Here is a 14,847-nt window from a genome sequence, read left to right on the forward strand (position 1 = left end):
AAGCACCTTTAAACAAACTGACTTCCCTGCAAGCAGCTTTGCCCCACTCAGCAGCTGAGTTCTGTGCTGCATATGGCACATTGCTACTTCTATCTGCGTGCACACAACAAAGGGGAGGTTTAACTCCCTACACATCAGAATAGGACAGCATATACTAATAATGAGTTTTAATCCAGTTACAGTCAGAAAACCCCAGAAACAGCCCACTCTAATCTGAGCAATATCCCGCTTCCAACACATTCTAAATCCAACAGGACACAAGAACTCAGATGCTGACAAATACAGCACAGAATCAGTATTGACATCCTGCCCTTCAGAGCACATGGATCCCTGGTCAGCCTTCCCCAGATTAAAACCAAATCCTAAATCTTTCTTAGCCGGACAGCTTTCATCCAGAATGTGAAAATCCCTAGGGATCTTTCAAGGCTGTTTCCACCAGGCAGACCCCCCAGCACACACGCTTCAGAGCAGACACAGAGTACACCCAGCTTGTTGCACCCTCCCTAACACAGTAATACCTGAGAGGAGAGGCATAGCATCTAGCTGCAGGGAAGCAATGCAGTACCTCTTTGCTGCAGTAGCATCAGTGTTTCTTTTAGCAACAGAAGCTTTTCTACCTGTTGATGGAAGGCAGGGATGCGCTGAGCGAGAAGGAGGAAATTTTTTGTGGCAATTAATCAAAGAAATGAATTATTCAGTGGGTGGCATAATTCAGTACTGTCCTTAGAAAAAGATGCTGATTACACACTTTACCACCAACCTAGGCTAGTATTTCAATATGCTCAAATTTCCATTGCAGAGTCCACTATATACTGCACTAGACACAGAATCCTTGCTTTACAAGAAAGTGAAATTTACAACAGCAAGCATTACAAGTTCATGGAATTACCCAAAATGAATTTATCTCTGCCACCTGACTATCACTTCCTTGGTGTCCTGGTTTTAGCAGTAGCAGTCATTTTTCTCTTTCTTGGTAGCTGGTGCAGTGCTGTGTTTTGACTTTCAGCTGGGAACAAAGCTGATAAAAATGATGTTTTAGTTTGGCCAAGGACTTTGTGAGCCTCATGCTCTGCCAGGGAGGAGGGGAAGCCGGGAGGAAGCAGGGACAGGACACCTGACCCAAACTGACCAAAGAGGTATTCCATACCACAGCATGTCATGCCCAGGAGGTAACTGGGAGTTAGCTGGAAGGGCTAGGTGGACTGCAGGGTTGGAGGAGGTTTCGGTCGGTGCTTGGTCGGGCTGGGGGGGCAAGTTATCGGTCGCCTGGTGATGGGGTGTTGTATTCTCTTCCCTTGTTATTTCCTTTATCATTACTATTATTGGTGGTAGCAGTAGTGATTTGTGTTATACCTTAGTTACTAAACTGTTCTTATCTCAACCCATGGGAGTTGCATTTCTTTTTGATTCTCCTCTCTGTCCCTCCAGGAGTAGGGGGAGGGCAAGAAAGGGGGTGAGTGAGTGCACAAGCTGTCTGGCTGTGGGTTAAACCACGACATGGATATAAGCATTAAAACATCTATCTGGTACTCTTTGCAACGCATATTCTATGCTGGCCCTGGTTTGTGACTATTCCTGTAATAAAAGGAACAGCAGAATGTTTTAAGGACAAATTTCCTTCCACTCAAGTGGAAAGAGAGGCTTTCGACATACCTAATGTTTTACGTTTTCATGTGACAATAAATATTAGCAGTACCAGAATTACACTGGGGAAAAAACATCCCACCCTGAGCATAAGCAACATGATAACCCGCATAGAGAACTCCCTACAAAGTGTGCAATTGTTCATCAAAAGTTCCTAAAGGAAAGATCCAATTGCCTTAATTTTGAAAGAAATAGTGTGTGGAAGTTTGGGAGCAATTGTGTTGAACTGATGAGCCATGGGGCTCCAGAGTCCTGGGAAGGAAAGCCCACGCCAGAGCCACAAGGTGAACACAGCAGATGTAGCTTGGGCTTAAGCTCTTCAAACACTCCCTGTGCTGCAACCTGAGCTGCCTATGGCCATGTGCACGCACACAGGAGGTCTCAAAGTCCCTGCCTATTCCTCTGCCTGCCCTGTTTCCAGTTGGTGTTTTCTGTACTGCTGTTACAAGGTCTACCCATTAAAGCAGGAGCACCACTGCCACTGTGCACAGCAACAGAAAACAGTAGTCATGTAAAGATTTGTGTGACGCTGTCGGTGCCTTCACTTACTTTGGCAGAACAATACCACAGCTGAATGCAATCACTTATGCCCAGTGATACTGATAATCAAATGTACTCTTGATAATGTACACTGGGAGTATGGTGTACTGCAACCCTGAGATGCTGCGCTGGTTTCGGGCCAGACAAGCTATTTAACACAGGTGAGTTAATATATGCTCCAGTGTGCACTGTTACAGTGCTATCATCTCCTCCCATCTTTCACAGGGCCTTTGTCAACTGTGAGCTACAGGTGAGAGAGCAAAGTATCACTCAGTGGGGCTGTGGTTTTCCATTTAACATAATGAACTAGCACTGGAAATAAAAATGGACTGTAAAGCACAGTGGAAGAAGCAATGTGAGTGATCTGAACCAACAGCTTGATAATTTCACAGCTGGAATGTGTTTTAGTTCCAACATCACTCTTTAACTGTTTTACAAATTTCAACATTGCATTTCCAAGTCCCTTGCAAATATCTATCACCTCACTCCTGGAACACTCCACATGGGAGAAAAGGACCAACATCATCCTCCCTGTTCTACATGACTCACTATGGACACTGTAAATCAATGTTTTATTAGGTGCTGAAGAAACACAGAAAGCTCATGGCAGAGTGAGGATCAAAGCACAGGTCCCACAGGTCTTTTTTTCTGTTTTAACCTTGAATTCGTGAAAAGAAATCAATATTAAAACCAAAGCTAGTCCTTAGTTCCATCCAGAACTTACCTTTTGTGATGGCTGCTTTGTCTCCTCTCACATTATCAATTCTATTCTCAGTTTCTTTTGAAGCTGAATTAACTGGAGGAGCAGCAACTGGTTTCTGCTTCAGAAGCTGGGTCGTATCCAGAAGTGGGGGTTTTGCAAATACCACACTTCTGAAACCATTAAAAAGATCTGAAGTTATGTAAGAAATACGGAAAATGCAAAACTCTATCCCTGCCACGCTGATGATCCCACCAAAACAAGTGCTTCAAATAAAACAAATCCAAGCCTAAAAGAGCTCAGCTGCCAGCATATACATGTAAAGGAGATCACAAAGGGTATCAACAGACCCATGGTCCTTCTGAGTAAGCGAGCAAGTAAGTACCTGAAGAGATGCATAAACTAAAACACCTTGTAGTACATATTACAATCCCTTACCTACAGATTTTTCTGCACATCTGCTTTGCTTTTTGAGGAAAGAGCAATACATCTGTTCTGTTACTGTTCATATTTGGTACACCCTGCAACACGATTCCAGATAAACCACTAATCTAGAATTAATACAGTTTTGCTCTATTATAGGAGCAAATCTTCCCCATGGGAAATGCAGCCAGGAAAGCTGTCACTTAGTTTCAGCTTTAACAAGCTTCCCAAAGTCTGTAAGATCAGCCACTGCCGCAAATGGTTCTTCACAAGACATCACACATTCTATTCCCTGAAGTACATATGTTCCTTACAAATTTGACATATTATTGCTGCTGAAAAATGAATATTAATCTGAAACAACAGAAAAGGCTGTTCAACAGAGATTAATCTCACTGCATTTTAAATCTCCCGAATAAATGATTTTGCTGTCCTTGTCTTCAGATACTTGATAAATATTGGAGCTGAAGGGTGGTAGTACAAGACATACCACAGTGAAAGTGTTTTATCTGCAAAGAAGAGATTCAGCCCTCAAGATTCCTCACAAAGGAGGGGCTGAATTGGTGGTGGAAATCCATGTGCGGTTCAAGGACATACAATGTTTGTCCAAGAAATTCTTCATCAGTAGTGACAAAAATTGGCCACTCTTTTGCTTGGCTTTATATGGGTGATTTGTAATAACAGCAGTTTGAGAATAAAGGCATTTGGTGATGGTTTGAGAAGTACAATATTTAATAATGAAGTAAGTACAGTTAAACACCTAGACAGATGCATTCACTCTACTTTTTTACACACCTATTATGACATTTCTTTGAGTTTTTTTAAGACTTTGATCAAACATTTTATTGCTGATTACATGGACTCCAAGACCTCTATGTCATCTTGTCACCTTTGAGTGCAACTAGTATACATGCTTGGGACACAACATCCAACTCTCCCCTCACAGTTTATCACGACCTCTTTAAGGTTTTCTGGTGCTCAATACTGTCTCCATATTATCAAATTCAATCTACAGCATTTTCTTTTAGATTTATTAGTAAGTGAAACTTCTTCATTTTATCCTTGACATTAAATCTTTCAAGCATCCTTTCCTCCTCATCCTCCCAGGAATTTTAATCCTGGAGGTCTAAGTTCTTCATCTGCTTCACAATCATTATTTTTCTTCAGACAAGCATCCATGCAGTGAGCAACAAATCAAGACTGCTGGCTGTGAAGCCTGAAGCAATGTAGGTTTATAGCATTGAAAAGAATAATCCATTACCCAGATTAAGCCGAGCATGTCCCAAATAACTCTACCTATCCTTAGAGACATTTCAAAAGGGATCATAGCTGGGAGTAGGGAGCCAGAAGGCTGTTGTGTCATCTTGCAGTACTAAAGATCATCAATGTTAAAAATACAGCTTTCTGAGATCTTTGTATTCCCTTTAAGACACAGCCAAAATTGTTGATACATGTAAAGGAAATTAAGGAATGAACAAGAGATTTTCGAATAATTGCTTTAGGAAAAATCTATATAAAGAAGTCTCCATGAGGTTTTATAAGTAAAACATCATGCTAAGAAAAGAAACAGTCCAGCTAAAGCTAAAAACAACGAGGCTGTTTCATTTGCCCCTAGTAATTAAAAACCCCCAAATCAGTGCAGATTCAGAGACTCTGCAGACCATCACTGTACACAGGAACCTCCAGGTGTTGGGAGTAAATGAAGCAAACTGTAGTGTGGAGATCACGGAGGTAACATGGGATTTAGTGGTGGATTTGTTGGAAACCTCCCCACTGTAGATGGAAAAAGCAAGGAAGGTACCAGATCATATGTGGGCATTAAGGATTTTTCTGGAAGCAGTCTGAGAGAAGAAATGCAGCATATAATGCCTGTGACTATCCTGTTCCCCAGCTGTAGACTTTTGATACAAAATGAGGGAAGAAGGAAGCGGATTATTTAGAGAAAAAAGATTCTTTTCCAGGTGTGCAATGAAGCAGCAAAAACTTGCCAATAAAATTGGCAAAATATAACCTCCTGGTTCACAGATTTGCTCTGAGAGTCAGCTGCTTGTAGATAGCTCACTAGCCCTCCATCAGGAATGACCACTACAAGAACAGTCCTTTGAACATGAAGCTAGAAACAAACATCAGCACAGTCACAATGCAGGTGGTACGAGAATGTTCAGGTGTATAAAAGAGCAGCAATGATGTAAGTAAGGATACAGAATCATACAATAGTCTGGGTTGGATGAAAGCTTCAAAGCTCATCTAGTCCAACCCTCCCACAATGAGCAGGGACATCTTCAACTAGGCCAGGTTGTTCAGAACACATACAGCCTGGACTTGAATGTCCCCAGGGATGGAGCATCCACCACCTCTTTGGGAAACCTGAGCCAGTGTTTTGCCACCCTCACTGTAAAAGTAACATTAATTAGTTTTATCCCATCTGAGCTTCAGTTTGAGCTCACACTTTCACTGGGTCATTAGGCTGTGATACCTCTCAGTACACTTCCAGTAATGATTTTGGAGGGGGTTAGAAAACTATCAGAATATTTCTACCTAAAAAATTATTGCTATTCCAGTTAATCTGTACTGAAAGTTAAGGTTGCCTGAAGGCTAAGCACATGCCCTTCATTCTCCAAAATACTGATCTCATTTGTCTGTGTTTCACTGGAACGTTGTTACTGCCATGGCATATACCAGAAATGTATGTAAGGGACCTGCAACAGAACAAGGAACTACACTTGCAGACTGAAACTGGACGAATAGCCTTCAAACAGCCCTGTACTTCAGCAATAGAGACGCTTATGAAAGGCAGAGCAAGTCCCACGTCAGGTAATGCCCTAAGGATCTACATTAAATTTTACACACTGTAGACACCCTTCTTTGAGCAGAAAGGCCATGCTAATGGGACACAAAGCAGCAGCAATTTACATTCTGAGGTACAAAGCAACATTTCACCAATGCTATTTACAGAGCAAAACCCCTACACGGTTTCTACAACACCAAGTCACTTTTGCACTGAGTATCTTCTCCCATTAACAGCTAAAATCCCATTCCAAAGGTTGTTTTTTCATTTCTATTAATAGAGATATGTAAAATATAATCGCGCTAGCCCAAGTGATGCTAGCAGTTATAAAGCTCCAGAGGGCCCCATTTATTTTATCATGCAAATGATATTAGCAAGTGGCATTTGCTCTCATATTTAAGAATACAGCACAGAAGGAAAGGGCTTGATTAGCAAAGGTTGTAACATGGTGGCATGAGCAGGAAGTGTCCACTCAGTCTATAAACCAGGAACTGAGGACTGCTGAAAACAGAAGAGGCAGCAAACAGAGCATGATGTAAGAAGCTGTAACAAGACACTGATTACAAATCAAGACTCTCTCAGATCTCCCAGTACAGCACCTTTGCTAAAGCAGTGCTCAGTCTGCAGCAGCTCGACAGGACACAGGCTGGCAACTTCAAGCAAGGTGGCCGGATTTGCTTAATGTTGGGAGAATGGGTTTTTTAAGATGCTTTTTCATGTAACAGAAAACTATATGAAATAAACTAAAGATTGTGTAATGTGCAACTGGACATTCTTGTTGATTTTCTGCATCTCTGCAAATGGCAGGTTTCTTTCCACAGCACAAACCCCACACCATCTGAGCTGCAAGATTCACACACAGATCCACTCTCGTGGCATACAAAAACACTCGGAAACATTCATCTCTATAGCTGAGTTCATAAATTTGTGTTGAAGGCACTAGGAGTCCCCTCATGGAGCTCATTATCTTTTGAGCAGAGGAACAATCTGACTACATCTTGTTCAGGAGAAATACGTAACAGCAGAATATGAGAAAGGCCATCACAGAGCTCAGGAGCGGGTTCATTCTCTTGTGCTATCACCCATTCATGTTTTAGGAACAAAACGGGAACCTTGAGAAAGTCATTTAAGAGTTCATACATTTTTAGGTGACATTCTGGATGACGCATTGGAGATACACCCTAGTCATGACTCATTTCTAGTTCAAGTGCAATGTTTTCTGCTATGAATAACACCCAGGACAACACGATTCCTTTTAATGTTCTAGTTTCTCAAGCCTGGAACCCTCAAACCTTTTTGACATTTTGAGAGAGTTACAGACTAATTGGTAGAAATTTACCACTGAAAACTCACTACAAAAGACTTACTAAACCAGAGGATGAATGACAAAAAAGCAGAACAGCACAAATAGGGAACTATGCTATCACAGCAGTATGAACTCAGGATTACTTCAGCTGCACTACAACATTACCTCATGGCAACGTGACCCAACACAAATTCATGGTTGATGAGCTGATCCATGAAGCTCAGAAGCCAGCAAGGCCTGGTCTGTTAGCAGCTGTTCTTATGACACTAACTTCAACCTCCCAGAATGAATGAGGTGCCCTCCACAACCCCACTCCTCACTTCAGCCACTTCCTAACACGTTCCATTGAGCAAGTTGAGCAAGTAGAGTAACTCCTCGTTCCTCCTGCTTCTAGGCTCACAGACACTATCGTATCATAGTATCATAGAACAGTTAGAGTCGGAAAGGACTTTAAGATCACCTAGTTCCAACGCCGTGCAGTGGGCATTTCCCACATTATCTGGAGTCAAAAGGTACAAGTGAACAGAAGAAAAACCATGCAAAAACAAGTAACCCAAGCAAAGTCTGTTATTTTATGTAATTATTTCATTAACAGCTATTTCACCCCCAATGTACTATTAACAAGATGCGTTAAAGGGAATCATGATGCTTTTGCTCCTTTCCTGTCATCAGTAGTTATTGGTGCAAAAAGCAGTGGTTAGCCATTTCTGAAACCACGTAATGATTATAAACCATTAAAACCCTATAATACTGAAGAACAAATGCATCTTACATTTCTTTTTAACACCTGAACATTTCCCACTGCAACATTCTCACCTCGCTCCATCTGTCCTTGGTGGATGTAGCGAACCACCATCAGCTGTTGCTGGTCCATTCAGATCAGCTTCTGCTGCTGAATTAAGACAGGTTTGACATTTGTTATCAAGTATTTTTGTGTTTTGGTAACTCCAATCAGACTAACAACATTCATCTGTAAAGCTCGAGGAAGACATGGTAAAAAGTCATATGCAAGTTGGATTTATAACTTGCAACCATGATCCATTCAGGTATTGCTTCCATGTCAAGGATGAGTTTGAATAACCATAAAATAAAACAAAATAAAATAAAATAACTTTAAGCGATCACGCAGAGAAAGTAAAATATTACGAAGCCAAATTTTGTTTCCTAGAAAAACAATTTCCATGGAAATTATCATGCTGCAATTTAAAACAAAACTAGGAATGAATAAGTAATGAAAGTGAGGAGAGAATACCCAAATAATAGTTTGTTAGTGCAGAACACTCTGTATGTACTTAAATAGATACTGATGTCAATTACATACCTTAATGCATGGAATTCTGCATACATAAGAAATTACACATTACCTTTGCTTATTTATTTTAATTGCTATTCTAGACAATATTCACATTAAACCGGTAATGTTAGCAGTGTCCAGATCTTTTACACAATGGGTAGAAATGTCCAGATACTTAGTCACTGGTTTATACATGCCAAAAGCATGGTGTACTACGCCTGTTTCCAAATGTCATTTAATTACAGACACTCTACAGTCACAGATTTCAGTGTTAATTACCCAACACTTAGCCTCACAGTGTGTCAGCCTTAATTACAGTGAGATTAGAGCAAATCAACACTGTATGAATGGCAAGGAGGATTTCCAGGTGAATAGATGAATATTTCCCAAACAATAAAGAATAAACTTGGCCAATATCTGGAAGCAAGCAAAGGGAGAGCAATACAATATTAGGCTTCCCCTGGCTGTAAACAGGATACTGAGTGCCTGTAACAACATACCCGTGTTACAGAGCCTGAGGGCTGGCACACCCAACAGGGCACATAGTCGTTCAAAGTCAATGAAAAGAAACGTAAAGAGATCTTCAGGCCATTCCCCCCTTCCTGAACACAGCCTGCGTTAGCGTGGAGACACAAGGCTGGCACCTTCCCGTTCTCAGAACCAGCTGTGTTCCTGAACAGCTTCCCACCTTTGACGATTTCCCATGTCTGGTCCATCGCTTCTCTCTGGGCCCATCACTAGATGGCACTACTACCAATACAGATGCACTTTGCCAGCCTCATTACCCCAGCAATAGATCTGCTCTCCTTTGATGGTGCCCGTCACTAATCACTAGAAAAAGCTAAAACGATGTACAAGGATAACCACGCGAAGGTGGTGACACAGTGCTGCCAACATAACGTAAGCAGCCCTGCCCCAGCAGGGGAATTCACAGCATCTGCTGAAGCTGCAGCAGCTTACTGCAGTACCCAGGTTTGTTTCCCTTTGCATAATTCTGTCTTCAGATTTGGAGAGCCTGGTTTTGTTTGTGGCTCTAACAAATTGACAGGCCTAACACAGAGGGAGGACTTAGCTGTTAGTCTTGTTTTAAACCATAAGAATCTAAAATTAAGGGAAAAACAAACAAGCAAAGATTTTGTTTGCATTTTCACCAGGTTACTGAAGTCCAAATACAGTTTCCTAATAATTGCTTTCCAGTACTTTTGGGCCATGTTTTGTTCACAAAGTCATTCTATGAAAGCAACTATTAGATTGCAAGGCCTAAAACCAGAAATCTTCAAAACAGGTCTATGCTGCTTGGATTCAGCCCTTAGGAACATGGTATCCAAGACCTCAGGTGATGATTGAACACATTTCTCCATGGTCCTCTGCTCCAGGTAGCACAATATTGTTCATTGTGTTGCTCAATGAAAGACTATTTCTAAGGTTAGCTTTTTCTTACTGCACAATGCAGGTCTGGGTGACAATTCTTGCAAGGTACCCAAGTAGTAATCCTGGTATAGCATAGGAATACTGAATTCCTGCTATAAAGTTCTGCAACACTCACTGTTGAAGGATCAGTTTGCTTTCTCAGCTTTTGGTTCTTTTCTTTACAAAACACTTTCTGTGAGCCAGCTACATCTCTTTTCTGTCCCAATTCTATTCCAAAGCTATTTAGAACTTGTACTAACTATAATGCATCCAGTCTTCCTGCAACACCTTGCTCCCTCGGTCACTTCCTCAGCTCTGCTCCTGTCTCCCCATCACTGCACCCCCCCTCTCTTTTCACCCACAAGCCAGTTTCCACATTTTATACCTTCATCAGGAAGGGCTGAAGGCTCCTCCTGCACCTTAGGCTCCTTTGTTGCTTTGATTTTCATACAGCTGGGTGCTGGCTGACTCTCTTCAAAGAGTTTTCTTTGCAATAGCACTCTGTGTTTTACCTCATCTAACAGGGAAACAAAATGAAATAAAGGAAATTCCCCAGCTTAGACTGCATTGTTTAGTCTGGTTGGGTCACTCAAATGTTGAGCAATGATTTTCCCATGGCACCTCCTCTCCCTTTCCTACCATCTATAAGAAGCCACTCAATTCGTTCATCTGGAGATGAAAATCACCAAAGTCCCGGAGCCTTACCTCAAAGCATAAAGAAGAAATAACTATTCTATGATTCTAAGAATCTAGCACAATGATACATATTCATAGAATCATAGAATAGTTAGGGTTGGAAAGGACCTTAAGATCATCCAGTTCCAACCCCCCTGCCATGGGCAGGGACACCTCACACTAAACCATATCACCCAAGGCTTTGTCCAACCTGGTCTTGAACACCACCAGGGATGGAGCATTCACAACCTCCCTGGGCAACCCATTCCAGTGCCTCACCACCCTAACAGGAAAGAATTTCCTCCTTATATCCAACCTAAACTTGCCCTGTTTAGGTTTTAACCCATTACCCCTTGTCCTGTCACTACAGTCCCTAATGAAGAGTCCCTCCCCAGCATCCCTATAGGCCCCCTTCAGATACTGGAAGGCTGCTATGAGGTCTCCACGCAGCCTTCTCTTCTCCAGGCTGAACAGCCCCAACTTTCTCAGCCTGTCTTCACACTTTTATATTTTCAGAAGAAAACATCAGGGCAGCTGAGGCTCATGGCAATGCCCCAATGCCCCCCCAAATTCACAGCCCTGTCAGGGAGGGGACTGCTCCCCACCTCCTCCAAACCTTAGCTTCAAGAGGGGAATCTCTTAATCCTTTTTCTCACCCTCCTCCTGGGGCTAAAATGAAAGGCTGCCCTTGAGAAAATACTAACTACAAACAAGTCTCCATGCCTCAACAACAGCCTCTCAGGTGCTGTCAGACATGTCCACCAACTGCAGAGCCTCTTTGCTGATCCCCCCCTCCATACCTGAGCAACTATAATCACAAGAAACCCAACCCTGCATTGACTAGCACTGTAAATCTTATAACCCCACAAATCTCTATCCACTGATACACATGGGAAAGACAGAACACTGCCAGCATTGTATTAATAGATTCTGCATACTTTAATAGTAAAATTAATTGGTCCAGTAGTTTCAGGACATCAGAACAAAGGATACCCCATTTTCTATAGGCTTAATCTCATGCTTAGTTCTCTGGTATTTATTAAGGACTGAGATCTCATTTCACACGTGTCTATGAGAGCCCTAACAAGGTCTCTCTCCTCTATTTAACTAGTAAAAATCAACTAGAAGTGATAAAATAACTGTCTTTGAAACCACTGACCTTCAAGCTAGCATGGCCAAACTCTAAGGATACACTCAAGTTATGGACTTGTGGGAGACAACAAGGGAGAGAGGATGAAATGGAAAGATGCACAGCAGGAAAACGTGGCTGTACAAGTTTTGCTGCTTCTCAGGACAACAAAAAGGAAAATCCACGTTTGAAAAGTGAGCACTTTCATTACTACCATTGCTACTCCGCAGCATCAAGTAACTCACTAGTTTTGAAGGTTCACATTACCAGACTAATTCTATTTTCCTGCCATCAAACTTTGCAGAAACTGGCTCCTGCATTCACTGAAACACCAACAAGGAGGAATTATTTTAGTGGCAATGACACACGAATGTCAAATAGTCTCTACACTAATTCAGCAGTAGGTACAGTCACAATTGCAAGGTATGTTTTATAACATGCCTGTTTGCATTAAACTCACCAACTTCCTCTGCATCATCTTCTATTGTAGCAGTAATATCTGCTTTACTAGGCCTTGCTTTTGAGGACACGTTTTCCTTGGCATCCCAGATCTTTATAATTATTTTGTGATCTCTTAGTTTTAGTAGATATTCATTCGTGACACTGATATCAACACTAAGGTTCCACGATATCCACATCTTGTTGTTTTCAAACCACGGTGTCATTGTCTATGGAAACAAAAGATGGAAATCATTACAGGAGCTGACCAGTACAAACGAACTTGTGTTGCCCTGATGACCGCTGTCACCACTGCTCCCAAACTGTACATTCCTTGTTTCTCCAGGTTGGGCTGGGTTTAGCATCACACACACACACAGACCCTTCAAACATAGCAGTCTCATCAAGTCAAGGTCTGATATGAAGACCTGAGGTTAAGAACAAAAAGCAATGAAGCTGGGGGGGGATTTGGAACTAGATGATCTGGAGGCCCATTCCAGCCCTAACCATTCTATGATTCTATGAGATCATGGACTGAAGGCTTAACAGAATACTGTAAAAGCAATACACAACCTTAAAATGGTGAGTTGGTATTTATAAAAGTGAAGGAGCAGCATTAAATTTGACACGTTTACCAGCATGTATATGTTGGTAAAGAGCTGCCAATGTAACACATTTCAATCAGCACCTTCACAAGTGCATTGTGTGTAATAAAAACATTGAGCTGACACTCAGAAGTGCAAAGCAAGCAGAGGGCCATCAAACAGACTGTCATGCAAAGACAAAACCTGACAGGCTGCTTTCAAACCAACAGCCTCTCTCAAAACAATAGTTCACTATTTTAGCACCAGCACTTTAGAAGCAATGTATCCCATTCCTGGGGCCCTGGATTTGAATGCGCAGGATTATTCAGTTAGATGCAGGCCTGAACAAAATACAATTTGCAAAATTCTTCAAGTACCTTAAAAATCTTTTTCTCCTCAAAAAGGATCAGAGGCATAATGGTTTTATTGTTGTTAATAAAATGGATGGTTGCTTTTGAATTATTATATCATTAATATGGTACCCGAGAGATAGAGGCTATAGTCTGAAGTAAACTGATGATCTAGGAGAAAAGAAAATCTATCACCCTCTTATTATAAAGGTAAGAATACTGCTGATCTGGACCAGCAGAGTCAAGCTCTGTCTTTGATATTCATCCTGTATCTGTGTGTGCAGGTAAGGCTTAAGCAGCTGTTAAAACGATATGCAACTACATCCCTCCATATGTGAAAACACTCCCTATAAATTCAACATTTTGGATTACTTCATTTTATTCTATCTTTTACCTTGGAATGTGAGTCTACAAATAGCTTTACAACCATGCCAGACACCAGCAAGTCCACTTTCCTAGGTATGAGGTCATCTGGTAGAAGGAAGTACTCAATTTGATAGCGATATTCCACTCTTGGAACAGCTGCTACAGACAGTCTCCTTCCTCGTGTACCAGGGTGATTTGCTTTCTTATCCCTTCGCTCTAGAGAGAGTATCAGAATTATTTGGAAGCATGAAATGTTATCAAAGATGATAGACTCAGTGGGAATGAATACATTCTGCAATGACTGAATGTTAACAGGCATTTCAGTGTGACAGCAGAAAAATGATTGACTGAACATAGGTAATCGGTGAACATGAAACTCTTCTCGCAGTGCCCAGTCCTGCAGTTCTCACCTAGGTTTAACTATGTTAACAGTCCACAATGTTCCTGGAACTCCCTCTTCCTCCTCTCTTCCTGCAGGGTGGTGCCCAGTGATTGCCATTCCCAAGGAACAGATGCCCTTTACGCAGGGGACTTCTACATGGCAGAGTTCCACACTGCAGAGGGAAGGCTGAAGGTACTCAAACACCCCAACACCACAGGAGGCTCGTAACTCAACTGCTGAACAGCTGATACCTCCTCTGAAAATGACAATACCACCTTTAAACTATCCAAGATCATAATTACCAAGTTGAGAATCCACATCAGAAAAACAGCTTTCCTTTCATTATTAGGCAGTGGCTGGTTAATAAGCACCAGTGAAGGTCATCAACTGGAATAGCTGTCAGGAAAGGTTTTCAGTCACTCCTGACAGTCACCCAATGGTAAGAGGCTCCCACGTCCCACTACCACTTTCTTGAGCCATCCACCCAGGCACATTCAAATCAACTAGCGTCTTTTCGAACATTATCTCCTTAAACCATTCAGGGCCACACAAATTTATGATTAGAAGGGTTTTGAGGAAGACCTGTGTCAGGAACTGACCTGCAGGAGGGGCAGGGAGAGCTAGAGAAACTGTCAGTGTGCTGCTCACAGTATGGGAGCTATCCGGCCTCCCTGAGCTCTCTTCAGACTGGAGGTACGCGCAGCTTTCCCCCTCTGGAGTCAGCTGTCCATCCCCTCCAAGCACCTTAGGGTGTTCCGTTTCCACGGTGCTTCCAGAGCAGGGTGTGTTCAAATTTGCCATCTCTGCTTCACCATCTT

At 42.0% G+C, this 14,847-nt stretch overlaps 2 protein-coding genes across 2 annotated transcripts in view; both read right to left on the minus strand.

Annotated features, from left to right (window-relative positions):
- Nucleotides 1-14,847, minus strand: part of HDAC11 (histone deacetylase 11) — a 656,323-nt gene that overhangs the window by 571,727 nt on the left and 69,749 nt on the right. The gene's annotated exons all lie outside the window — the stretch shown is intronic.
- CFAP92 (cilia and flagella associated protein 92 (putative)) overlaps nt 1-14,847 on the minus strand; it is a 31,232-nt gene that overhangs the window by 11,201 nt on the left and 5,184 nt on the right. Inside the window, exons 2-7 of the mRNA XM_061357756.1 lie at nt 13,676-13,948; nt 12,370-12,577; nt 10,491-10,622; nt 8,218-8,293; nt 2,909-3,057; nt 519-617 (exon numbers count right to left, since the gene is read on the minus strand). Coding sequence (XP_061213740.1) covers nt 519-617; nt 2,909-3,057; nt 8,218-8,293; nt 10,491-10,622; nt 12,370-12,577; nt 13,676-13,948 — 937 coding nt within the window. The remainder of the gene's footprint in view (nt 1-518; nt 618-2,908; nt 3,058-8,217; nt 8,294-10,490; nt 10,623-12,369; nt 12,578-13,675; nt 13,949-14,847) is intronic.

The sequence above is a fragment of the Neopsephotus bourkii genome, unplaced genomic scaffold (genome assembly GCF_033783945.1).
Source record: "Neopsephotus bourkii isolate Nb327-2 ecotype Australia unplaced genomic scaffold, CSIRO-AGI_Nbou_v1 NB_923, whole genome shotgun sequence".
NCBI classification, from domain to species: Eukaryota; Metazoa; Chordata; class Aves; order Psittaciformes; family Psittacidae; genus Neopsephotus; species Neopsephotus bourkii.